General features: G+C 36.5%; 3 protein-coding genes across 6 annotated transcripts; all 3 read right to left on the reverse strand.

The window, feature by feature from the left end:
• Window positions 1-1,041: 1,041 nt before the first annotated feature.
• Window positions 1,042-7,483, reverse strand: LOC118262959 (carbohydrate sulfotransferase 4). Of its 4 annotated transcripts, none has more exons than XM_050697140.1 (5): window positions 7,467-7,483; window positions 6,227-6,982; window positions 5,692-5,871; window positions 2,784-3,000; window positions 1,042-1,836 (listed from the first exon to the last, which is right to left on the reverse strand). In XM_050697140.1, the coding sequence occupies exons 2-5, from the start codon at window positions 6,946-6,948 to the stop codon at window positions 1,726-1,728; spliced, it is 1,230 nt and encodes a 409-aa protein (XP_050553097.1). In that variant the 5' UTR covers window positions 6,949-6,982; window positions 7,467-7,483; the 3' UTR covers window positions 1,042-1,725. The 4 variants fall into 4 exon arrangements, with proteins under 4 accessions (XP_050553097.1, XP_050553095.1, XP_050553098.1 ...); XM_050697138.1 differs by lacking the exon at window positions 7,467-7,483 and adding an exon at window positions 7,301-7,436; XM_050697141.1 differs by lacking the exon at window positions 7,467-7,483 and adding an exon at window positions 7,329-7,431.
• Window positions 7,484-8,273: 790 nt separating this feature from the next.
• LOC118262968 (ATP synthase subunit g, mitochondrial) lies at window positions 8,274-12,438 on the reverse strand. The gene is made up of 4 exons (XM_035574686.2): window positions 12,261-12,438; window positions 10,517-10,606; window positions 10,007-10,125; window positions 8,274-8,593 (listed from the first exon to the last, which is right to left on the reverse strand). The coding sequence occupies exons 1-4, from the start codon at window positions 12,301-12,303 to the stop codon at window positions 8,423-8,425; spliced, it is 423 nt and encodes a 140-aa protein (XP_035430579.2). The 5' UTR covers window positions 12,304-12,438; the 3' UTR covers window positions 8,274-8,422.
• Window positions 12,439-13,507: 1,069 nt separating this feature from the next.
• LOC118262967 (tol-Pal system protein TolA-like) lies at window positions 13,508-15,214 on the reverse strand. The gene is made up of 2 exons (XM_035574685.2): window positions 15,060-15,214; window positions 13,508-14,269 (listed from the first exon to the last, which is right to left on the reverse strand). Exons 1-2 carry the CDS (start codon window positions 15,097-15,099, stop codon window positions 13,815-13,817), a joined length of 495 nt encoding a protein of 164 aa, XP_035430578.2. The 5' UTR covers window positions 15,100-15,214; the 3' UTR covers window positions 13,508-13,814.
• Between the last annotated feature and the right edge of the window lie 11,077 nt (window positions 15,215-26,291).

The following is a 26,291-nucleotide window of genomic DNA, read 5'->3' on the forward strand; positions in this document are numbered from 1 at the left end:
TTCTAGAAAAAAAAAACAAACATCCGAACTTAGTAGGTACTTCCCCCTTTTTTGAAGTCGGTTAAAAGTAGATTACGGCTTTTGCAAAGATTGCAAAGTTGGTAGCATAGTTTCTCCTGTTATCTTATAACATCCCTTATCGAATTTTAAACCCAAGCAATACTATATGATGTCGTATCACCACCGATCCAGTCTGTTACAGCTTTCTGATATAATTTTAGGCTCATTTGCCACTACGTAATGAGGGTATTAGGGTCAATAGAGACACTAGTGTAGCTTAAGGTCTATTGTCCAATAGAATATTTGCAAATCAGCCAACTGGTGACAGCTAGCTGACTGGACTAATAGGACCTTAGCCCACTAACACCATCTAGTGAGCACAACATCGAAACACCTCATTAAAACTATCAAATTTCGAAGGTCATTTAAAACTATAAATCACAATGCTTATAATAAAATTGCATTTGGGCCTATGTAAATGATAAGTTGCGCCAAAATGTTGGCTTTGAATAAATAATATGTACCTTGTTGCAATAGCAATGCCATTCTAATCGTACAGGAAATAGCCAATTCGTTCTTCTGGAGCAAATTGTACGGGATTTTTCTGAAAAAGAAATTTTTTCTGTTAGTGGACAATTAGGTATTATATGTATGTCCAAATACTCAAACGCTACTCAATTTTAAGACGCTCTCAAAACTAGTTCTGTCCTTATCAATTCTTTATAAAATGACAGAGATAGCACGATATTTAAGTACAACTTAAAATTGAGTAGCGTTTCAGTATTCGGGCAATAGTCTCTTAAATAAAAAAGTAAAATGAATTGCTGTTCGTAAGTCTCGCTAAAACTCGAGAACGGGAGGTCCGATTTGGCAAATTTTCGTCATGATTATTTTTGTAAGTCCAAGGGAGGTTTAAAATGTGAGAAAAAATGTTTGAGGCAGTACGAAGTTTGCCGTGCCAACAAACAAATAAATGCATTCAAATGATATTGATTTAATTTAACATAACGAGTTTAAGTCAAAATGCACCTTAATACTTACAAGATATGAACCAATTTCCTCCACACATGTGTATAATGCTTTATTCAAATTCGAAGTGGATTTGCTTGAGAATTGTTGCGAGTTTTATGATAGTATGTTCACTGGGACATTCCGAAAATATTTATTTCCATGCATACCCTTATTTTTGATAATATATTTTGTTAATTAACGTACGAATTGACGTATACGTAATTGACATATTAATATGCTACTTAGGAAGCCAATTGACATGGTCAAATTGATGAACTAAACATATTTTGTTTACTTAGTGCTGTATAAAGAAATAGTAAATCCCTATAATAATTGTTTTGAAACCTCCATATACACGTGGTTGAATGAGTGGATACAAATAATAAGAACTGCAGAAATGCAAACAATTAGAAAATAATTTATATAAAACTAAAGTTGGACTTTTTCGCGTTGTCATCTTTGTCGTAGCTAGTTTGTTTTCAGTATGTATCCTACATCACTATAATTCTAACGAAACCGTGATGTTTAGTTTTTTTTCTGACATTACGTATCTTTTTTCAACGTATTTGGTTCTGGCTGTTAATAGAGTTGCAGTTATTATGATGCTATCATAAAAAATATTTACGTAATTAAAGCCATTAGAACAAAAATTAAGGGTATGCATATTTAACGTGGAGACAAATATTTTCTTTACATCCTGAGTTACTTCAGTGTTCACTGTGAGATCGTATAGTTGTCCAAGGGCATGAAATCTTCGCTTTTCATGTGAGTTTCGTTATTTGCCATCTTGTAGCCCCATAGGGACATGGCTTCCTTGCATGCTCTCTGAAACATAGACATCAAAATATTTAGTTCTAATGCTTGTAGGAAATCTAAATGACATATTAAACTTTCTTTATCTTTATTTTCTTTTATTATATTATCTTTACTTTTATTATCATAATCCATTTTTAATGGCATAACTTTTAATCTTATACTTTTTTAACATATAAAACTGAAGAATGTTTGTTTGAACGCGCTAATCTCTAGAACTAATGGTCCGATTCGAATAATTGTTTTGTTGGATTTTGCCGAATAATTATGTGTTGGAAATGCGTTATGGTCATATAAAATATCAGTCATTATAAAATATCACAATAATCATTTTTGGATTGGTTGGCTCATACGTACTGGCCAATCAAAGCGCCGAATCTCTACTTATAAATACTAAGGGGTATACGTTTGTACATCTAGAAATAGATATTTGCAAACGAAGATTAGCTGAACACTGTTTTAGCATAAACAGGAACATCAAACATTGTACTACAATTTTAAACATATCGCCAAATTAGTATCCACATGTAACATCAATCAACAATTTACTATGTTCGGCCTAGGCCTATTATAAACAAATCTGGGTAAAAAAATATATTCTATTAATTTACCGAGTTCAATGTTCGTGGAAAAATCTAAATCTACTACACTAAGCTATAGGTACGCAATGCATATCTACTTTTGATTTAGAACTTTTGCACGTAATTTTGTGCGGATGCGAATACTTTGTTGAACTAGCGAAAACCATATAATAAATGTATTCATCTGTTTTGGAGTTTAATGTGAACAGTAACCGTAGTACGAGTTTGCTTTACGTGGAACGAAAACGAAACGAGAGCGCGTTTAGCTCTCTGATTGGCCAGCTCGAATGAACCAACCAATCAGAGCGCCGAACGCGCTCGATGTCGTTACATAAAATAAACTCGTACAAAGCCCCCAGGCTAATTTTTCTAACATACCTGTATATCGTCCACATACGTAAAGTTGAGAGTATTTTTCCATTTGAAAGGCACCTCTTTCGATACTCTAAACGTGGAGCTGACTCCGGCAACTTCTACATTTGTGTGTAAATCCAAGAATTCGTCTAGCAAACCCGTGGCACTAATGTTTAGGAACTTTAAAATTCGATAAGCTGTTACGTTAGGCTGCAACGCTAGCTCTTCGTATCGCAACACCCTGAAATAGAGAAAGAAGAATTAGCTTATACATATTATCATCCTTTGCAATATGTACTATAAAAGATACAGTGTTTGTCGTTTTCACATCACAACCAAGATATGCTATGATTTTTGTTTGGAGATTGGAGATTACAGACAGGTGGAAAGAGATACAGACTCCTTCTTATTCCTTTGACCAGGAGGTGACGGTTATCTTTTGAAAAAACGTTGCCCCCTCTAGGATTTTCTCCTATGTCGTGAGTACGTTTACAAACATACAAGTTCACATACACATGACAGCCAGACCCGAAACAACAATTTATGGATTACACAAAAGAGTAGCTTTTTTTTGAGGGGGAAAATCATCCAATGACTTCTCTCGCCTTGTGCGAGGCGAGAGGGAGTGTCAGACTCTTACTGACTAAAAACCACCCCGTTCCTTCTCCTGCTTTTCGAGCCGGAGCCCCGGTAAACCCGCTAGGTAGTCCGCAGCTCCGGATCACAAAAGAGTAGCTACGTGCAGGAATCGAACCAGCTACGTTACACGGCAGCCGGTTGCCCAGACACCAACCGTGCAGTCATTCTAAACTCCATAGATATAAAAAAAAACACCAGTAATACTTTTCTAAAACAAGGAATCGAATACTATAAAACTCGCGCTTGCGACACACCGAATACGGTGAGACACGAGGCACTCGTCCATTTAATTATACGCAGCGTGATTGCAATATCAATTGTAAGACCTTGCCGGTCTAGGTCAAAACAATACCGACTAAACACCACAGAGTATGGTTAGTCACTATTTTGTAACTATGGTTTAGGCTGCAAAAACTAATATTAGCTCTTCCTGCTGTGCCTACCCCATTCATTTAGGTTACATAAGATGTTTCATTTGACGATGAAACAGCTAATTTACAGTATTGTATTTTAAAGTGATTAGCCACGAGCACAATGACGATGTAATTGATTGTGCGGAAAATTACCTGATAGTGAAAAAAAGTACAATGAAATATATATTTTTTAGTTAGGTGGAACTAAATCTGACCTTGTCACATGTGTTTCTAGTATTTCTAAATAGGTATGTAGTATAAACATAGATACATAGCGTCACACTTTTGAATATCTAAAGGGATAGCCAGAGGCTTACACTTTTTTGATGGAAAAAGGCGGTAAGCGGGCATATGGATCACCTGATCCATGAACACCCGAAACCCCAGAGGCGTTACAAGTGCGTTGCCGGCATTTTTGGGGCTAAGAACATCGTTCGGGCAACAGGGATTGGAAAGAGGGGTAGTTGGGTCTCCAGTAACCTCACTCTATATCATATCTAATAATATACATAAAATACAATATCTACAATATCCCTAATAATATTTACTCTAACTGGGAATCAGAACCGAGATTCGAGATTACAAAGAGTAGAAACAGTTATTAGTGGGCTTTATAATCAGCTAAATAGAATGACAAAATGTATCTGTTTATTTGAACTAATAACATTTGGCATACACATGTACCTAATAAAATTATATTCTGCAGACCTAAAAATATAATATGTGCTGTTTAAACTAAACATGATTAGCTCATATTACCATATTATAATGATAATTATTTGAAAGAGTCAAATAGCACTCTATGCAACATGTTTACCAATTAATATGTGTAACTCAAATTCTCTTTCTATAAGCTTTTTATTAGCTTAATCAAGAATTTTTCATTCAGTGTTGCAATCTATGTTAAGTATGATATAAGACACTTTAAAAGACAGGAAATGCAATACTAGAGAAACTAGTTATTGCATAATTAAAAATAAAGTATACTTATGTATGTGTGAACAAGTGGAATATCAAATGACACTAATAAAAAAGAAATTAGTAATAACTGTCTACCTACTACAAGTTCTAAGAATAGAAAGGAGAATGCTCGAAAATGTATGAAGCAAAGTCCAGAATGTGTATGTATAATTAAAATAATATATATATGTAGTAAGATAAAGCATTATATAGTACCTAAATCTTGAATTCAATCATTGTATTCAATTTAACTATCACTGTGTTATTCTGCAGGCTGCTGGCCTGTTCAGATAATTTAACAAAGAAGTAAATTATTGGTACTTGTAAGAAATAAAGACAAATATTTCTCTCTATATCCATTCAAATAAAGCAAAAATTATGTTTTATAATCATTATCATCAGCCTGTTTTTCATAGATATAGGCCTCTACATTGCTGCTGACTACCTAGCGGATTACCAGGACTCTGGCTCTAAACAGGAGTATGAATGGGGTGATTTTTATTCAGTAAGTCTGACACTGCCACTCGCCTCGCCCAAGGTGTGAGAAGTTTTTAGATGATTATTTCCCCTCAAAAAAAGGCCTCTACATAACTCTACAACAGCTGTTCTCATGATTAGATAAAATACCATGCTTAAAGCCCTAAATAAACTTATATTAAAGGAAACAACTGAGAGGACCAACTGATTTAAATAATCCAAACGTCCCTATTTTTATGAGTGAATAAGAAAATCAGAGTTTGGCACCATGTTATAAAAGTAATAGTACCTAATAGTGGAACCAATGCCCCTAACTTAACAAGAATTATCAAAGAGCGCCTTGACCAGAAAAAGGTTGGCAACTCCTGCTTTACAATAAGTACAATAGTATACAACTGAAAACTATCAGCTGTTTAAAGGTAAAGATAAAAACAAGAACTTACATAAGTCTGTCAGGAAAGTGTTTCTGAATGCGAGCAGCTGCAACATAGTCACTGATCATGTCGGCACAAAGTAGTGGAGGATCCCAACAGTCAGCAGAAGTCTGGCAAAAGGTACGGTGTTGTCTGGACTGCAACACACCTCGAGGATCACGGATCAACAGTATCACCTTCAGATTAAGCCTAGAAAAATATACATTAATTATTAGAATAATATATTTTTTATCATATAATTAAATAACTCTGTATGTTACAATAAGGACCAACTTTAATATGATAACTTTAGAATAATCAGTATCAGCATGAGATAATATTTTACAACATTTACAGTATACTATTAATTTCACCAAGGGGTTGGCAGAGAAGAATATTTAATTTTCAGTTTTTAGAATAACTCTTGTTTTCTTTATTTTGCAAATCTCATGTAGGAAAGTATCAAAACAAAATTGTGTAATTCATAAAACTATGAGTAAAGACTGTAGTCAAAGCTTGCAATGTTGAGAAATAAAATTAAATAAATTATTAAAACCATACTCACTCTTTATCTTTTAAAACATCCTGGATGAGTCGCAGCCTCAGTCTTACAACCTTCATGGTTTGGAACGGAAACAGCTTACATATCCGTGATGTGAAATCAGCATCAAAGCACAGTTCATTCTTATGTTTACAATGGTCCCATAATCTGGTGTTGTGGGTAAACTGATACAAATGCTTCTTCCCAAAATTAAAATAATCTTCTAAGCCTTCATAATCACATTTCATCATAGACTTAATATTGTCTACAGCTTTATCACCATCCGGTGGCCCCCTTATTTGTATAATTCCATATTTAAGTAGTGGTTCATAGTGATAGTAGGTGCCGGGGATGGCATTCAGTAACTGACCAAGGAAAGTCGTTCCAGACCTCCATGTAGAAATGATTAGGCTGCGTATAGGCTGCCCCCCGGACTCTATTACTAAATTTTCCAAAGCTTGAGCACCAAATTCCGAAAAATTATACTTAGACAGCTCGTATTTGATTTTGGAACGTGTTTTCTCGAGTAATATCTTGATGTCTGGCGATCCATCATATAAGATTGTGGGGATGTTGAGTAACGTGTAAGCTTCATCTCCAACTTTCAAAAAGTTTCTAACATTTCTCCGGTTTTCAATGGACGGACGATAATAAGTGTTATCTGCATATCGACTTCCAACAAAAATTAGAAGAACACTGATACCAAATGCGAAACATATTGAATAAAAGTTAACTCGCCGCAACATCACGTTATAACACCAACAAAACAATTTTGTAGATCTGTAAAGATGAAGATAATTTAATGTAGAACACGAGCACTATCAGAACACACTGTCTATCATTTTTTTATTGGATTTGATTGCATTTAAATTATAATTCCATAATTTTCGTTTCCGCGGAAACACCGCATTGCACCTTCACCGCCATTTTGAACGACTGACGTATAATTTGACAAAATAACTTTTTAATTTTATAGCACGGCAAAGTTACATCACTACGTTGAACTTTTAAGCTTAAGCACACTTTTATTTTTTCTAGAATGAATGTTACAAATGATTAGATAATAATTTAAAACTATTTTTCTCATAAGAAATATACCAAAAAAAATATACAAATCTGCAGGTACGGTTTGCAAGACTGTCACGGCCCGCTGTAGAAGCAGTATTAGAGGTATTAGAACTGTGAAGTTTGTGAATGTGAATAAAATAAAATACTGTCTGTACACTCTACAACTACGTAGCGAGCGAAGCATTTAAATATGTACCTATTTAATTTACATGTAACATGTAATACGTGCACCGATCAAGAGCCATATATAATTAAATAGGTTGTTATTGTACCAAAACCATGGTGTAGCAAAATTATAAATACATTTTCCTGTTTTTTTAAAATAAGTATTTGTTATTGAATTGTTATGAAAATGCAACTGGCAGAACTAATGTTCAGTACCTATCTGATCTCTATCCGTCTCTCCAGTCTAGATATCTATTTACCTACCTACTTCTTATCTATCTACTACAAATCCAGATCACGGGAATCATGATATCATGGGGAAACAGACTCTTATTCTTTCTGTACCCCTAGTTCACTTCGCTTTGTATTATTATATACACAGATATATTATGGTGCTTCAAATTAGAGCCTCAAGGTTCCTTTTTTTTAATGACGGGGGTAACCTGCAAAGTGCGCCTAGTTTTTTGGGGATTAAGAGTAGTGAGTGTGGGACTAAAAAGACTTAACTTGATTAAAACCACTCGGTGGTTACCTTCAGCACCGATATGTGACACCGAGTCCTCTAATTAGACCTGCTACGGGGCGCTATAGTGCAAGACGCTTGTTACGGCGTATCCCTATGGACATGTGTGCCTTCCAAAAGCCTCGCTGTGCAAGTTGCACGGCAGCACTTGACCACTGTGCTACCGTCTTCCCCGATTTCGCTGGATGGGTACCTAGAGTCCCCACTCTATGCCCCCGCGGCCCCAAACGCCCGCGCTCTTCGACGCCTCAAGGTTCCTAGCGACTAGCAATAGCGACCGTAGGGGGTTGCTGATGCGGACTGGGAATAAAAAACTTATATTGGTGACATATAACAGTCTTTTTATTTACGAACATGATGTATGTAGTTAGCAGCCTTACAAGAATTTAAATATAAGAAGTAAGCAAGTAAGTTGATATGTGATACCTATTTAAAAATAATAAACATTTAGTAACAGGTAGTAGCTAAACTTTGTAACCGACGAGATGTCGTTTTCCAATAGTTTCTCCAATGAAGAACCACATCCATACTTCGAAGCAGACCAAGAAAAGTAGCCAGGCCTGGCGAACTGTTATGTACAAGTAGCATTTGTTTTTGAAAAACTCTTGTGTTAACTTCAAGTCTGCCAATAATTTCTGTGAACAAGGAATTAAATTACCTAATATTACAATCAGTCGTATGTGCAGTACTTTAAAATAGGTATATATAAATCCAATTACTGTTCCTCTACCTCCTTATTTCAAAAACGGCTGAACCAATTTTACGTACCTAACTTTTGGGGTTTTATCCGAACTGAATAACACAGAAAGAATGACTTTGTAAAATTGTTTTTACAGATAATTTTGATGATTATTCCTGCTATAAGTAGTTACCTAGTATCAAAACTGACGAAGGCTACATAGGCCGCCTAAGGATACCTAAGCGGTCACCATCATAACTTTAATCAGTAGGTAACTATACCAGCAGGTGAGAGGGATCACGAGTGTGTTGCTGACCACTAAGGAAACTGTTTAGTTGATCATTTTCGGAGAGCCCCTCTTCCCCAAAACGTACGCGAGAAAATTATCCAGTGACTGTTCCTTGATTGATAACAATGTTGGAAATTATGAATTCTATAACCTCACACGAGAATTTACTCTATTAACAAATCACCCTATAAATTAGTATAGGTTGAAATAAAATGCATTGACCTTGCATATCACCTGAAATTAATGTGACTTGTTTTAAATATTCTATTGAACCAATTCAATTTGCATAGATTGGAATAAAATGATATCGGGCGACTTCAAGATAGATAATGCGTTAATTCAATTGATTTTTTTGATGCATAATTATGTAATTTTAGTGCAAGTTATAGTTTCTTATCCAGTGGCAAAAATGGTAGCTAATCAAAGATTTCGTTGTAGATAAATTAATAGCAGTCTTTCTGTCTGGGGCATGGGAATTTAACCCATCCTTGGCCACCTCAACACCTGTAAGGGGTACCGGGTCCTCTTAGTGGACCTGCTCCGGAGCCCCCACGGTGCAACACCTGTTACGGTACATCCCTAGAAAGACGTGCGTCTCCGATGAGCCTCACTGTGCTTGTTGCACGGTAGCACGTGACCACTACGCTACCGTCTTCCCTTAGCGCAGGACGGGCCTAGCAACGTTCTACGTTACTAATGCGAATGTTAAAACAAATGTGCTTAATTATGTAATATCTAAATGTACACATTAATACAATAAATAATTTGAGTTTGAGTTTGAATATTAGAACTGCAACCATCAATAATTTTATTAGGTATTGTTTCCAACTGCATTTACATTTTCCGGTTTGTTAATTATTATTCAAGTATTCATTGATATTTAATTACCTAAGTAAGGAAGTTTTACTACCTAGTTTCAGTAGGTAGGTAGGTATATATTACACACATGGTTACTGAAAAATAAAAGATTTCTTCTTTAATGCCAAGTTTAATGTTTCTTTAATGTTCAATGCCGAGTAAGTGTGTATAGATAAAATAAAGGCTCGTGAAACATGTTGACAACCTTAAAGAATTACTTACATTCAATTCTGCCGGGCGTGGCGGAAGCGACAGTGGCGGTTTAAACTCCGCAACATAAAACCCTTTAAGAACCTTCATCTTCTTCGCCAATTCCGACTTAGCAGCTGCCTCGGCCTTTTCTAAATTAAAATGATGATTAAGTAGGTACACATTACGTCAGCCAAGTGGTTGCAAGGGTAACTGCCGGGCAAGGGGTCTCGAGTTCAATTCCCGGGTCGGGCAAAGTAATACTGGACTTTTATCGCTTTTTCGAAAAATTCTCAGTAGAAGCACGGAGTCTGGAAATGTGCCCAGAAAATGGCAATAGGCCTACCACTTATTACATGGGACTTACAACATAAATTGTGAAACGTGGGTGTACATTTTATAGTGACATTACGTTCCATAATGTGCACCTCTGCCTACCCCTTCGGGGATAAAAGACGTGACGATATAAAAAAGGTTCATAACCAATTGTCGCAATATTAAGACTTTGAGGGAGTTTCAGTAATCAAGATTATTTTTACTCACCCTTAATTAAGCCAATTAATTTCTCTTTATCGATCGTTATGTGAGGTCGGTACACATCAGTTATTTCTGTCATCAGTGCCAATCTGCTGCCTAAGAATAAGTTTTAAGATACTATAATAGCCTAATTAGAATGAAGCACTCAGCTTTGTAACCAATTGTCGCCGAGGTTTATTTTTGAGGGGGAAATCATCCAATGACGTCAAGGAGTGTCAGACTCTTACTGACTAAAAACCACCCCGTTCCTATTTCTGCCCTTCGAGCCGGATCCCCCGTAAACCCGCTAGTAAACCCGCTAGGCTGTCCTCAGCTCCGAATCAGGCACTGTCGCCAAGGTACGGCAGTATATTGGCTTAACTAAAAATAAAGGTTTACTCACGTAAATTAATGGAGAAAAGCTCTACTAGTTTCAAGCGTTTCGTCGCGTAGCCTACTCGTATAGTTGGCTGCGCGACATCGCCGCGTCTGTGCACGCTGCTCAGATGAAGAGTCCCTCTGTGTCTTAAAACTAGTAGAGCTTTTCTCCACTAATTTACATGAGTAAACCGTGATTTTTAGTTAATTTAGTATGCTTTACGATAGTTATTATAAAAGTACATAGGCTGTTTATTGATTTTCGAAATCTCTAGTTTAACTCACTAGAATGTAATTGCATGGAGTTAGGAATCACGTACTAGACATAAATTGTAATTTAGCCGCACACACTCATTAATGATTGTCAATAAAGTACGTTTGTCAATATATATCGTGTGTGTGATGCGTTTCTGTATTGCGGTATTGTTAGAAAAAAAATAATACATTGTAGATTATCCATAAAATTCTGATTTTGTCACGTCAATATCGGGGGAGGCAGACAGTATTGTCAATTTTAATATTGACGTGATTGCGGGCGCGCGGCAATTATTTTAGTTGAGGAATTTAATTTCAAGGCAGGCGGTACGTAGGTGTTATTTGGTTCAAAATGGAAGACTTTAATGGAAAACAGTATCCAAAGCGAAAATTGTGTTGATACTGTTGATAATAGTACCCTTACGGAAAAACACTATTTGTCAGTGTTTATTAAAACATGGAAAACTTATCCAGAATTATTGAATACATACATACTGCAAAGCATATCGTGATACAGTTAAGAAAAATAATGCGCTTGATTGATAAGTTGCTCGAGATTTTTATCAAAAAAATCAAATCAAATACCTAGTACAAGAGAAGACGTAAAGAAAAAAATAATTCATACTTAATAAAAAAATAAATAATTACTTATAATATTTTTTTAATTAAAAAAATAATTCATACTTAATAAAAAAATAAATAATTACTTATAATATTTTTTTAATTAATTTTTAATTTAGTAGTAGTACTTCATTTATTAGATTAAAGTGATTTAATCCAGCTTTTTTCTCATCCAGTCCTTAATCCATCGTTTCGGCTTGATTGCCTTTTTTTAGTTAGTAAAATTAATGCAATACTCAATGCAACGACTTTTTTCGTTTCTTTCCATTATGTTCAACTGCGCACATGAATCTAGCTGCGGATCGACTGAGTCAGATTGTACCATGAAAAATTGACAATAATATTGTGTAGTGTGCGGGGATCATTTTATTGATGAAGATATTGACAATCTTGCATTGACAATATTATTGAGTGTGAATGCGGCTAGCCTAATAGGTTTACCGTAACAGTTTTCATTACTCTGCTAAACTGGATCTGACCCTACGAAACGCGTGAAAATCATTTAAAAAATACTTACGTAACACATTTGTAAATCGTGATACATTTAAACTGAAAGCCATTCCTGCATATGTATATGTAAACTTTGATAAAAGTAAATTACAAACGATTGTTTTCCTTGATTCCAATAAAATTATTCATAATTTGATAATGTATTATGTGACAATTTTAATGTCGCCTAGTCGATAGTTTCCACAGATAAATTATTATAGCTCGTCTATGATTTACGAATAAAGGACTGCAAAGGATGTTTAAGTTTAAAAGGACAACCTTTTTATTGTTATACCTTATTCGTTCAAGCCGTACTTAATAGTGAATGTGCTTTATTTGATTTAGATTTAGATTTCAGCCATGATCGTCCCACTGCAGGGCAAAGGCCTGTCTGCTTTATTGCTTGATTTAAAATAAATTAAGCACTTTGAAACAGTACTATTTTTAGATAAAGGTAGAACAAATCTTCTCCAAAATACTAATATTGCTAATTTCACTTACATTGTCTGAGTATTAGAGTATTATATTAAAATTAACAGATCCAATACCACATACCCGTACAATACGGCGTCGGTAGCTGCTGAGCCTATTACTATATTTCGGGTACATTTCTAGCCTAAGAGCTTGTCTACTTCTATTAATATACTTACGCTGTCTATTAAACTACTTACTCAGAATTTTGGATAAGTGTGGAAGACTTATGCTTCGGCACGAATGGGTCGGCTGGACCGCGGCCTCACAGAAAACTGACGTGAAGCAAATGCTTGCGTTGTGTTTCGTCATTAGAGTGAGGTTACTGGAAACCCAATTACCCCCTACCCAATGCCCGAATCTCCAACAATGCAAAACTTACTACTTGTAACGCAGGGTGTGTCTATGTCCACGGACAGCGCCGATTGCTTACCATCAGGTGTTCCACCTGCTCATTTACCGGCTTATACTTAAAATTGCTGCTTGTCGTAAATATTATGAAACCTATTACTTTTTGGTTTGACACACGTCATTACTCATTAAACGATTAGCAAAAAACAAACAAACCATTCAAGTAACTAATACTTGAATGGTCAACCTTTTTTTAGACATCATGTTTTGTCCTTTGCCTCATAACGTCACGCCTTTGTAGGTCCGCAGGTTTTATCCGCTCTACTCGACTCCTATTAACCGTAGCATGATGTTTTATAGCCTATAGCTCTCCTCGATACATGCATTATCAAAAAAGGATAATTCAAATCGGACCAGTAGTTCCGGAGATTAGCACTTTCAAACAAACAAAGAAACTCTTCACATTTATATATTAGTATAAATATAAATAAAAAAAGATAAAAAAATAAAATAAAAATATGGTATAGATTCATTGAGCTGGTAATAGGCGAGTGATTATCAAGAACCGCGAAAAAAACGAAACCTCACATCGGAGACCAACATCTAGTTAGGTAGCTCAGCCTAATATTACATTAAACAACATTTTCACGTAGGCACTTCTGTATCTACTTAAAACAATACAGTTTCAAATTGTAAATGACATTACTAAAAAAATCGATTTATGTGGTAAAGTATTGAGTTAGCTTTGTCTCGTCCATGGCTACTTTTTCTTTCCTCCCTTCTTTGGTTTGGGTTTGGGTTTTGCTTCCGTTTTAGCCTTTTTCTGTGGTTTTGCTTTTGCTTTTGGTTTTGCTTTTGCTTCCTCACCTTTCGTCTTTTCGGCTTGTTCTTTAGCCTTTTTAACCGCTTCAGCCGCCTTTTTAGCTTGAGCTTTGAGCCGTTCAGCTTCTTTCTTTTGTGCCTCAGCTTTAGCTTTCTCTTCGCGTGCTTTTATCGCTGCTGCAATCTCACGTTTCTTTCTTTCAGCCTCAGCGTCTATTTGTTTGATTTTATTTTCTATTCCGTTTATAATAGTGTTTGCCAAATTACCAACAATGCTTTCCAATTTCTGTCCAGGTGCTCCATTAAAGAGAGCCTGTGTCAATGGTGGTACTGCTTCAACTTTCAAGTATTGCCATGATGTAGCACCAGCATACCGGAGCTTTTTTGAAACACCTAAAATATTTTACAGTTTTAAAACAAAGTTACCTTCTTTCATTTATACTTATAAGGAGTATTTATAGGTACACTGAAATATTCACTACCTACATAATATTTCCCGTGAAGATTTCAAATAGATAAGAGTCAATAGCCACGGTAAAATGGCCGCCCACAGCCAAATTATATAAATTATACAACATTGAGCAATTATTTTAGATTTTGGATTGTAACTCTTAGCATTTAGGTTTCGTGTCCACGTTAAACTTTCCACATGCTGCCTTCGTATCTTCCTTTACTTCTGAACTACAACATTAACTCTTTGTGTCTTCCTTCTTTTCTGGACAACAACAGTCAGTCTTTGGGCGTATTTCGACATCACTTCTAGACTCTGTTGCCTGTATTAAGGATTGATTGTCAATCCTTTTTCTGACTCGATGTAATTCTTGTTCAAGATATTTAGCTTCCGCTGGTAACTGTCTGTCGCGGAGTGATTCTAAACTTACGTATAATTTGGATACCGCTTTATCTAATAATACTTCCATTTTATCTACTCCTTTATTATTCACAAGAGGTTTCCCAGCGGTTTGCATAATGTAACCTTTAGCTGTTCCCCAAACTTTTGAAACGACGGGCCGAACTTTTTTCATAGAAACTGTGGACAAACCAAATGCGGATATATTTCGAGATATTCGTATGAATCTAAAGAATTTTAATAAACTAGGTACAAATGGACATTTTTATTTTGTTGCATAACCCACTTTTGTTTTGCAACAGTTTCTGCTAACTATTTTGAAATGGAACATACCTAGAGTTAAGTCGAGGATCTGTCGTGTGGTCCTTGCCATCGGTATCGCCGTGTATAAAAAATATAATATTATAAAAATGTATATACGATAATTTGGTTGTCAACAATAACGACCAACATTGCTAAATTGTTGACAATGTCATGTACTATTTACTTTTAATTTCAAACTGTTAACAGGCATGTTTGAAATGTATTAGTAATGAAGTAGGTAACTTTGCGTTCCTCATTTTGTCTATACTTTTGAACTTCGGAGACGTTTTTCGACGACGACCTGTTTCGACGTCCAACACATGCAAAGTGGCATAAAATCTTTACAAACGATTACCCTTGTGGTTCTACTAAAGAAACTGTCGATACATACATTTATCAATAGCAGCTACCTGCTATTGTTTCAAGGAACTAAACTCTTGCATCGCTGTACAAATGTTTTACTAATTCAGTAGATGTTACAAACTAAGGTAGTTTCTATGTAACTGTTATTTTTATTGTGTAATATTGCTATATTTATGTTGGTGGCACTTAATAAATAAATAAATAAACCTACAGTTAATTTCAAACATGGTACCTAATAACCTAAGTAAGTAGTCATCAAGACAACAATATTTGCATATTACAGTTATAAGTCAGTTCATGCAAGCAAATAAATCGACACGGATCGACCTCCAGTATCAGGTTACCTTTGCTGATGTGACTATGTAGGTACCTATAGTAGAGGATATGCAATAGGGACTGCACTTTTTTTAACTTAGCCCCATACTAGGATTTTTTCTTGTGTCATGAGTAGTGATAGAAATAGGTATATTATTCGCCTAAACTTTGAAGAACAGAGAAAAGAAACGGAGACTTCCTTAGTACTATATTTTTCTAAGAAAGTGGCAAAAGGAGAAGGGGACTTTTGGGCCCAGCAGTTAACTAGTTGAAATGTATATTAAAAAAACCGGCCAAGTGCGAGTCGGACTCGCCCATGAAGGGTTCCGTAACAGCAAGTAGATGACATAATATAAAAGTTATAAAATAACTTGGTTTTACATAGTGTTTGTATGAACGACAAAGTTATATTTGCGGTTTTTGAAAATATTTTATTTCTTAAAAACTAATAATGATATCTGGTTCAAACCAATTTTCGTTGTTAGTTTCTATTGAAATCTACAGCATATATTTTTTTCAGTTTTCTCACTCTCTTATTTTAAAAGTTAGAGGGGGGGGACACTCATTTTTCCACTTTGGAAGCGTCTAACTTTCAAACGGTTGATTTTGACGAAAAATGGTTTTAGGAACCTTAATGTCTTTTTTAAAGACCTATCCATAGACACCCATCACGGATATGTTAGATGAAAAAAAATTTTTTTTGAATCAGTTCCATGTATGGAGTGCTGCCCTTTAATTTTTAAATTTATTATTTTTTATTCAAAATTCGAATAGCGGTTACCGAAATACATCAACCTACAAAGTTTCAACTATGTAGGTCCAACAGTTTCGGAAATAAATGGCTGTGACATACGGACGGACGGACGGACGGACGGACGGACAGACAGACATGACGAATCTATAAGGGTCCCATTTTTGCCATTTGGCTACGAAACCCTAAAAACCGTCATATTTTTCTAAAGGAAATCACAAAATATGGGACCTTGTTTCTATCTGGGAAGCGAGAAAACTTAAATTAAGTTATAAAACATTAATGAATATTTAATCATTTATGTATGCGTATACGTACTCTGTGGTTTAAATAATGCCTTCCAGCAACACTTCTGTCTGACATCAGTCAGTCACCGATTGACAGATGACACTCGTTCGTTGTATTTCGTTCTGAATGCACACGTATTTTCCATGTTTTATTGTTTAACCCTACGACCTCGGCTTTATAAAGGACTTTTGACGGATCTTGCATCTCTAAATTACCTGACTCTCTATTTTGGACAACTGTACCCCTGTACTTGCCCCCTGTACTTGCCCTGTACTGCCTATCAATCGGATATTGACGACATGGATCGCTGTGTAAATTGTACGATTGCGACTGGTCGCAGTAACTCTATTGGCAGAAGAGTCTTGGAAGATGAGGCGGTTTTATCAGTTTTTCGTCAGTGGCGTGTATCTCAGCCTGTATAATATGGTATCTCAGTTGGGAAAGATACCAAGAAAATATACGTACCCCGACCCCCTACACAATTCTGAGATGACATTCTCCTAATTATTGAAGATGAATAATACATATGATAATCTCAGATTGGGGTGAACTTAATTTGTTCCAGTTTAACCCTACTAAGACACAGGTCGGCGTGTTTAGCCCGGTATTAGAATTGGGATATTTGACATCTGGGGGCACGGCAGTGCCCCCGCCAAGTCGAGCAAAAAAAAGCGGCACGGCCGTACCATCCTTTTCTCGAAGCAATTCGGGCCCTTTTCGACCCCCTATAATTCGGTTGTGGATAAAGCAAGAAACCTGAATCTTCAGTAACTAATCCGGCATTGTATAAACACGGAATATTTAAAATTTCAGTCAATTTGAACCAGTAGTTTAAGAATGACAACTTGTTAAAGTTTCTAAATTTTGTCACTCACTGACTCACCGATCATCAAAAGTCCAAGGCACTTCTAGCAGACTTAGAAGCTTCATATTTGGAATACATATAGAGTTTAGTGTCTTAATCATGGGAAAACTTAAATATTTTGTAATTTCGGTCCAGTTTTCCAAATACACCAACTGCATCAATAACTTTGTAATCCCATATAAATATATGGGATTACAAAGTTATTTATGCAGTTGGTGGTTGGTGGTGGTTATAAATTTAATAGGTGTAGATAGGTACCTACCATATGAGGCAAGGGAGGGGGTATAGGGTGGGTAAGGGTGGCTCTACAAAAAGAAGTGAGATCCCATCAAAAACATCCTGTAAAAAACCCAAGTCTCGCAGCTCAGTCTTTCTACCGTCAAAAGTTGTGAGATCCATGTAATACCAAGTCGGTTAATCTATTTAGTGTCTACTTGAAGGACCTTCTGTCTTAAGTTATTACATAAGTTATTATCATGCCAATATTAAAAATATTTAACGTTTTAAACAAATAGATCGACTTGGACATCGCATGAAAACAAAATGAATATTACAATATTATATTAGATTCTTTAGTCTCTCGCGCCTCACGCGATTGAAACTCTCGTTCCTGTTGGTCGCTGGCCCGTCGTGCTGTGTAGTGTGATACATACTAATAATCAAATCAAGCGATGTCCAAGTCGATCTATTTGTTTAAAACGTTAAATATTTTTAATATTGGCATGATAATAACTTATGTAATAACTTAAGACAGAAGGTCCTTCAAGTAGACACTAAATAGATTAACCGACTTGGTATTACATGGATCTCACAACTTTTGACGGTAGAAAGACTGAGCTGCGAGACTTGGGTTTTTTACAGGATGTTTTTGATGGGATCAACATTTCGAGCGACGTCCAGTTCCGTGGCCATCTAGAGGATAAGGCTAAATTAGCCTCGAAAAAGCTTGGTGTGCTCAACAGATCAAGGCAGTATTTCACTCCAGCCCATCGCCTCCTTCTATATAAAGCGCAGGTTCGGCCCCATATGGAATACTACTCTCATCTGTGGGCGGGGGTAGGTTCATCCTCTGGACCGCCTTCAACGGCGTGCGAATCGGATTGTTGAGTGTCAGGAAATTTAAAACTGACTTGAGACTTTGGCAATGCGTAGAGATGTAGCTTCGTTGTACATTATATCGCCTATACCACGGAGTGCTGATTCATGACTGTTCTCGCCGAAAAGTTCTCTATTATGAATGTATGTAATGTGTAGTATACATTAAATTAAAATACCTAAATACCGAAGGGGCGGCAAAATTGTCTTCCGCCCCGGGCGGCCGACACTCACGCTACGCCACTGGGCCTTGTTATTATATCCTCTTACAAATAAGGCTAGTTTGATTCAGTTAACACCTGGGCCCAGGAATGTATGGAGAAGTTCCCTTCTCCTTTTGGACAATTGGCAACATTTTCGTTGTATGGGACCGATACATAGAAAATAAAGCGACAGACGTTGTTTGTAACGTCACACACTCCCGGTAAATTGTTGCATAGGTAAATTCAGTTATGACATCTCCTCTTTTAAATTTGATTCATGCTCTTTACTCTGTATCATAACGTTTCTGTGATATTGTTTATACAATTGGCTCAAATATTATTGTCCATTCATAATTTACTAAACTTGTTGAAATTTACAATTTGCTCTATCACAATATTTGACCTAAATAAGCATCAAGACAAGTGTTAGTTTAACTGGAACTAGAACAAGCTTTGTGAATCTAAACTAAAGGATGACATATCTATACTTCTATACTATACAAATCTGAAGAGTTTGTTTGGTTGTAGGCGCTAATCTCCGGAACTGCAGGTCCAATTTGAATAATTATTTTTGTGTAGGATAGTCCATTTGTCTAGGAAGGTTATAGTCTAAAACATCACGCAGTAATTAATAGGAGCCGAGTAGCGCGTGTGAAACAACGAGGGAATCGCTAGTGATCTATATCAAAAGAGGAAAAAATCAAGGGTGGCTCTGTTTTCCCCTCTATCGATTAAAGCAGGGCTTGCTGTAGCAAGCCTTTAATGACTAATCCTTGTCGAAGGCGTCAAGTTCATCCCACTATCTCCTTTTGGGCCTACTACGACGTCTATTGATGTTGAGGAGAACAAATTAATTAATTAAACTCAAACATTAATTAAAAACAAACAATGTTCAAGTGATTTCGAAAAACATCGTAATTATATATTTAAGTTCGTTTTATTGCATTTAATTTTCCGCTCAGCAAATGATTTGTAAATTTCCTTGAAAACATTCAAATATTTGAAGTTGTTTTATGTGTGAAATGTACACTAATTAACCTACATTCATTAAAATGAAAATGGTCCAATCAGTAAAGAATTGGAGTGAGCGGTTCAGGGTCTGATTCAGTGCATGAGTGAATCGTATTGTTGTGAAAGAAATAATCGCCTATTGATGTACAGGTTTTTTTTAAACAAAGACGTTGCCTAAGGCCTTCTATCTACACCACGTAAGCTGCACTTCATGCACAGGCTTTTGGCATATTGTCAATTAATGTTTGTAAGACGTCTGCGCATTCTGCTCATGATGAAGACTGTGTGACTCGAAACTAATAGAGCTTTTCTACATTCATCTACGTAAGTAAACCGTGATTTTTAGCTAATTGAGTGTTTCTCATGATGATTGTAAAGCGAATTATTGCATTTTCCATAGAAATTAACAAAATTGTGCGGTTTTGCCAACAGGCAGGCAACGTCACCTTAGTCACTCATCATACAAATTAAGCCTATCGCCATTTGTTGGTTGCATGCATTCGTCAAATGGCGTGTCGGACAAAGAGGGCCTAGAACTAGATTCCTGTTTGCTGCTGTTCCACCAGTGATGTACTATGTTACGTTGCTGTGAATGTATTTGGCTTCCACCAATCATAGTCATTAGTACACATAGCTTAGCACTGGTGGAAACGGATTAAGCTAAAATGTGTGTTTTATATGAAAAGATGCGTGCTTTGGAGGATTTGTTTACTATCCATACATCGCAAACTCGAGCTGCTCATATTCACCCACAGCTACTTTGTGGCGGCGCATCTTTATAGTACATCTTCCTCGCAGAGCTACGTAGCTTAGTATCAGTCGAAACGGTCAATTTGTTTCACAGCTTAGTTATTACATCTTCGTAGCATAGCTACATCGATTTGATATTTGGTACATATTCATAATCTTGATGACCATACAATATAAGACCATTAAAATATGTTTATGTATTACTTGATTACGAAAGACTCACATTTTCTTAATCGGCAGCGTGTATACATACCACCCAGCACCCAACAAGTAGTTAATATAAAAAATAATTACCCTATTCGCGATAATCACGAGAAACACAATGTGGATTTTATGCATAATACATGTAGGATTATATTTACTAAACAGTTTAGCAGAAAGAGCCAACAGAAAAAGGCAAGTAAATAAATCCATTACACCGTAAATGTGTAAGACCAAGCCCATAATTTTCACCAGGTACAAGTAAAATATACCTAATTACATATTTAGTAATGTTCTTTATTGATCATAGCCCAAGTCTTTGCATTAAATTCTCATACAGTATGTTAACTCACAGAGGGGGCGTTCCTGTTAACCCGTAATAATATAGCATCCATACATACTAAAAAAAATATTACCATTCAAAAACAAAACAATTTTAATTTTTTTAATATTAAAATATTCACCAAAAATTTTTAATCGATACGTAAAAGAAACACTGTGCACGCGTAGTTGACGAAAGGCAACGTTGCAATTTATTGCTTATTTTTCTATGTTGATATTTTTATTTGAATCTATTAATGATATAGATTAACGAGTTTAAAGGAACGCCCCCTGCTAGTTAACATACTGTATATCGACGCAAGTTCGACAACATTTTTCCATCGTCATAATATTTACGAAACGATTACTGCTTGTCTGTCATACACATCAAAAGTTGAAAGGAAATTATAATACCTAAGTGTTTCTTGGAGGCTGTGGTCGCTCAAAGTAAATTGCCCACTTATGAGTTAATAGTACCTACCGAATGACTATGATTCTCCATGTTGTATAAATCACATAATTTATTAGGTACTATAGTAAACGGGGACAAGGATGCCCTTATTTTGTTACGTTCAATATTTGTGTGTGTTGTCTGGAATTGAACTGTGTAACATAAATTAATCAGAAGCATCAGTAACCATTATGTACCTTTGTATACGAGTAGGTACGTGTGTTTGTCTATTTACTTCAAACAGCTTTTGGCCTAGTTATCAACGTACTTACACAGATTTTTTGTATTTACCTGGGTAATCTTGAAACCAGTCTGTTCACAGTGTTCAAATTAGCTCAAAGAGAAAAATGCACTTTGTGACTACTGGGCCTATTTAGCTCATTTTTCGTATATCGTCAGCTAAGATAATAACAGATATGCTCTTTAAATTAAGTCATAAGAGGTATTTGTACAGTATGTGTTCGTCTATTTACTTCAAACAGCTTTTGGCGTACTAACACAGAATTTTTATTTTTACCTTAGCGTTTACCCTTCAAACCACTCTATAGATATATTACTTAATGCAATTGCAATCCAATAAAATTTCAATAATTATTCAATGTCATAACTATACAATACAAACCCCAATCGTAACTGATAGAATAGCATTCAGATTTTGGAATACAAAAGCCAGATTCAATACTGTTTAATTCATTCAATATTCACGCAATAAGAATGTGATGGGCGCTAGTGTTGTAACTTAAGAGTACGAAACACGATGTCAATCCAATTTCCAATTTCGATGGATCGGCATCCATCGAAATTGGATTCTATAGTGGGGTTAAGTACTTCTGGTACTTTGGATTACCTAGCGGGTTTACCGGGGCTCCGGCTCGAAGGGTAGGAGTAGGAACGGGGTGGTTTTTAGTTAGTAAGAGTCTGACACTTCCTCTCGCCTCGCACAAGGGAAAATATAGGTAAACCCCCCCCCTTAAAAAAAGCGCTAAGTACTTTCCATGAGGGTTTTGTGCCCTTTATCCAGACATGCAGACATTGACATACTTAATATAAAATATTGATTTAAGTCATTAAACTAAAACCGTTTAAGTTTCTCTGATAATTATAATTTTATTAGCTGTAAAGGCGTGAGATTGCGCTCAAGTTCTAGCCTTCAGAGGAAGTTATTAATGATAAGAGTACCTGCCTAGATCATGTTAGTTAACAAAATGCAAGTATATACGTCTATACATTTACCCGTTAATCAACTTTCGTAATTAGGGCGATGTTGCAACACGGAACTCTCAGTTAGATTAGTGCTAAACGATCTAAAATCTCACCTCTCCGTGTTATTCATGTACCCATAGAGTTTTTAATATTTCCATGCACGTACCTACCTATAAAGTTTTAAGTACTTATACAGACTTACTATCATTAGAACTCGCAAAAAATAAATAAACTTGGTAAATATCCCGTTTTAAGTTCTAATAGTGACCATGTTAGTTTAAAAACTTATATTATACAGACTTGTTTGATCTTGACAGCTAGGCAAGCTCGGTTGGTAGTCATTTGGATGATCAAGATGGGCTCTTTTTTTAAAGGGGAGAAAATCATCCAATAGGTATGTCGCCTTGGGCGAAGCGAGTGGGAGTGTTAGAGACTTACTGACTAAAATCCAACCCGTTCCTACTCCTGCTTTTCGAGCCGGAGCCCCGGTAAACCCGCTAGGTAGTCCGCAGCTCCGGATCAGGCATCAGTCCTACTGGGCCCCGTCTGTGGTGGTATCAAGTTGGGCTCAAGCAGGCCTATAGTCTAGCCACAAATTATCACTACTTATTGGTGGTGAATAGGAGAGCGCCTGTTGCCACATACCGAGCACAATGCCAAACTGCGCTTTTTTGTCGTGTCGTGATTTTTCGTCGATCCTAAAATGTTGCAGCCACTACACGACGGTCAGGTTTATCTCTATCTTAATCCAACTGAAACTGAGACCTATTGCTTAGCAGACAAGAATTCATTTTCAATATTTTTTTTTATATTACAAGTCGGTAAACGAGCAGACGGATCTTGATGATAAGCAATCGCCGCCGCCCATGACCCCGAAACACCAGAGGCGTTACAAGTGCGTTGCCGGCCTTTTGCGGTTAGGAACTTAAGGATTGTTGGGGAATCGGGTATTGGAAAAAAAACAACGGGGATTATTGGGTCTTCGGTTACATCACCTACACAACGCAAACGTTATTTCACGCCGGTTTTCTGTGAGGCCATGGTATCACTCCGATCTAACCGGCCCTTTCGTGCTGAAGCATGGTTCTCCCACACATAAAATTATTGTAACATGACGTGTTTTGTTCCTCGAATCCATTTCGCGTACGAACACTTTCGCTTTAGCTAGAGCTGATGCAAGACAACTGTCCCAGATGACGGTGACTCTGCTACTGGTGTCACATCAAATCGTACCGGTTTCGGCAATTAGCACATTAGCGCCATCAAGCGGTTAGACAACGCACTAACGCGATAATATTATAAGTACAGTCGCTGACAAAACTGTTTTTGTATTTCATATTTCTTTTGGATATTAATAAAAAAAACTTAAATTATTTATCGATTGGCGAGTTGGTGATGCTATAGCTCTAAAAGTCAAGAGTAAGTAAAGAACAAAAGAAACTGTAGGTAAGCAGAAGACGTCTCAACGCCAGAGGGGTTACTCACGCGTGGGCTACCCCTAATGCCTTGTTCGCATTACGCTAGTATTTTAGTCCAGTAGCAGTCCGTACATAGCTCTTTCTAGTTTCTGCTCCAAAGTCGAAGCGAGAGAAAGCTACTTGACTGAAATACTAGCGTAGTACGAACAAGGCATAAAGGTACCCCTAATTAGTATTTTGAGAGTATACGGTGCTTAAATAATTGTGATAAAGTAGTTGACACAGTAGGTATTAAGTACTCACTATGTCAATTTTAGTATATTGATCAACTAATTAAACTTCCAATTTCTCTTTCCCTCATCGTAAAAACTCAAAAACAGTTCAACCGTTTACGCACATAAACATAACAAACACACCTACCAACTTAATCATTGCGTTGACGACTGTCCCAGCAAGTACTAACAATTAATGAATGAAACAATGCGTGTGTCGGTGTGTCTGTGTCACATAAACAATGGCCGCGAGTGAAGGTGAACCATTCGCATCAACATCAGCCGTGACTGAATATTTGAGGTTAATCAGTTATGTAATGAAACCCGCCATTATCAAATACTTTGTAATATCTACTCGTTACAGAATACGTACAGTGTGTTTACAAAAAATATTTTTTTTTTTTAAGAGGGGATAATCATCCAATGACTTCTCCCGCCTTGTGTGAGGCGAGAGGGAGTGTCAGACTCGTACTGACTAAAAACCATCTCTTTCCTACTCCTGCTTTTCGAGCTGGAATTCCGGTAAAACTGCTAGGTAGACCGCAGCTCCGGATCAGGCGTCAGCCCTACTGGGCTCCATCTGTGGTGGTCTGATGGCTCATAGTTGGTAATGATATTATTTAAACAAAATACAACTTGGGTGTCTTGTAGTCCCGAGTAGTAGATTGCTATTAGGTAGGTGTGCTCCGTCATCGGCCACATCATCGCTTACCACCAGGCGAGATGGTGGCCAAACGCCATCCTATTAAGTATAAAAGAAAAAAAAAGCTGGCTACGGGGTTGTACTTTTGAATGTCTATAGATAAGGCAAGTGGCGATATTGCATGGTTAATATAGAAAAAAAAACAAACGTGTGAAGCGTCACCGTCATCAAGTTTAATATTCGAATACTTTAAATAAAATTAATAATAGAATTAAGCGGACTAAGGTATTATGCATGTTTTTACAGTGCATCAAAGCTGTTATCAAAAGTGATAAAATCAAATAATGCATTTTGTACAAAGATAACCTAAAAGGTAATTAAATAATATTTGTAATTGAGTGAAAGGTTATAAATTTTAGTGTTTAAGATAGCATTTTTGGAATCAATGATAAGCATCGTCACAGTTCCGAGTATTAGGGGGTTACCCTATTGCCTACGTATAGGGCACAATTCGAAATTAGGTATTATTATTGAAAACTTTCTTTAGATCGAAAAAGAACTCTAATAATACTTACTATATCTTACCCGAGGCTTCTTACTTTTTTATCGTAGGTATAAGCCGGTAAACGAGTAGACAGATCACCTGATGATAAGCAATCGCCGCCGCCCATGGACACCCGAAACACTAGAGGCGTTACAACTGCGTTGTCGGTCTTTTGGGGGTTAGGAATTTAAGGGTTGTTGGGGAATCGGGGATTAGGAAGTTTGGAAGTAATTGGACCTCCGGTAACCTCACTCACACATCGCAAATACCGTACCGAAGCATGGCTCTCCCACACTTACTTTCTCCTATTTGGCACATACACAACCACTCCACCTATGAGAGGGGAGAATGAGCGCATTTGGGTTGTGTTTTGTTGTCTCAGTTACCAGAAACCCGATTTTCCTAATTCCATCCCCCATAAAACTAAACTTGGAAAATTCATATAACTTAGAAAAAGTCACATTGGTACTTGCCGTTGGAAGCCATGGTGCATAAGAAGCGGGCGTCATAAACCTCCACTTCGCTAACGGCTCTATATCGTAAAAAAGGTTATAAACAGAGTTATCAA

The sequence above is a fragment of the Spodoptera frugiperda genome, chromosome 12 (genome assembly GCF_023101765.2).
Source record: "Spodoptera frugiperda isolate SF20-4 chromosome 12, AGI-APGP_CSIRO_Sfru_2.0, whole genome shotgun sequence".
Classification (NCBI taxonomy): domain Eukaryota; kingdom Metazoa; phylum Arthropoda; class Insecta; order Lepidoptera; family Noctuidae; genus Spodoptera; species Spodoptera frugiperda.

Excerpts from the sequence above, each read along its gene's own strand:
- LOC118262967 (XM_035574685.2), bottom strand. The coding sequence starts at position 15,099 with ATGGCAAGGACCACACGACAGATCCTCGACTTAACTCTAG. Across the intron at positions 14,270-15,059 it reads GATCCTCGACTTAACTCTAG|GTGTTTCAAAAAAGCTCCGG; the intron begins GTATGTTCCATT and ends AAAATATTTTAG.
- LOC118262968 (XM_035574686.2), bottom strand. The coding sequence starts at position 12,303 with ATGGCTTTCAGTTTAAATGTATCACGATTTACAAATGTGTTAC. Across the intron at positions 10,607-12,260 it reads ACGATTTACAAATGTGTTAC|GCAGCAGATTGGCACTGATG; the intron begins GTAAGTATTTTT and ends ACTTATTCTTAG. Across the intron at positions 10,126-10,516 it reads ATTAATTGGCTTAATTAAGG|AAAAGGCCGAGGCAGCTGCT; the intron begins GTGAGTAAAAAT and ends ATTTTAATTTAG.
- LOC118262959 (XM_050697140.1), bottom strand. The coding sequence starts at position 6,948 with ATGTTGCGGCGAGTTAACTTTTATTCAATATGTTTCGCATTTGGTATC. Across the intron at positions 3,001-5,691 it reads CACTTTCCTGACAGACTTAT|GGTGTTGCGATACGAAGAGC; the intron begins GTAAGTTCTTGT and ends TCTCTATTTCAG. Across the intron at positions 1,837-2,783 it reads CGTATGTGGACGATATACAG|AGAGCATGCAAGGAAGCCAT; the intron begins GTATGTTAGAAA and ends TCTATGTTTCAG.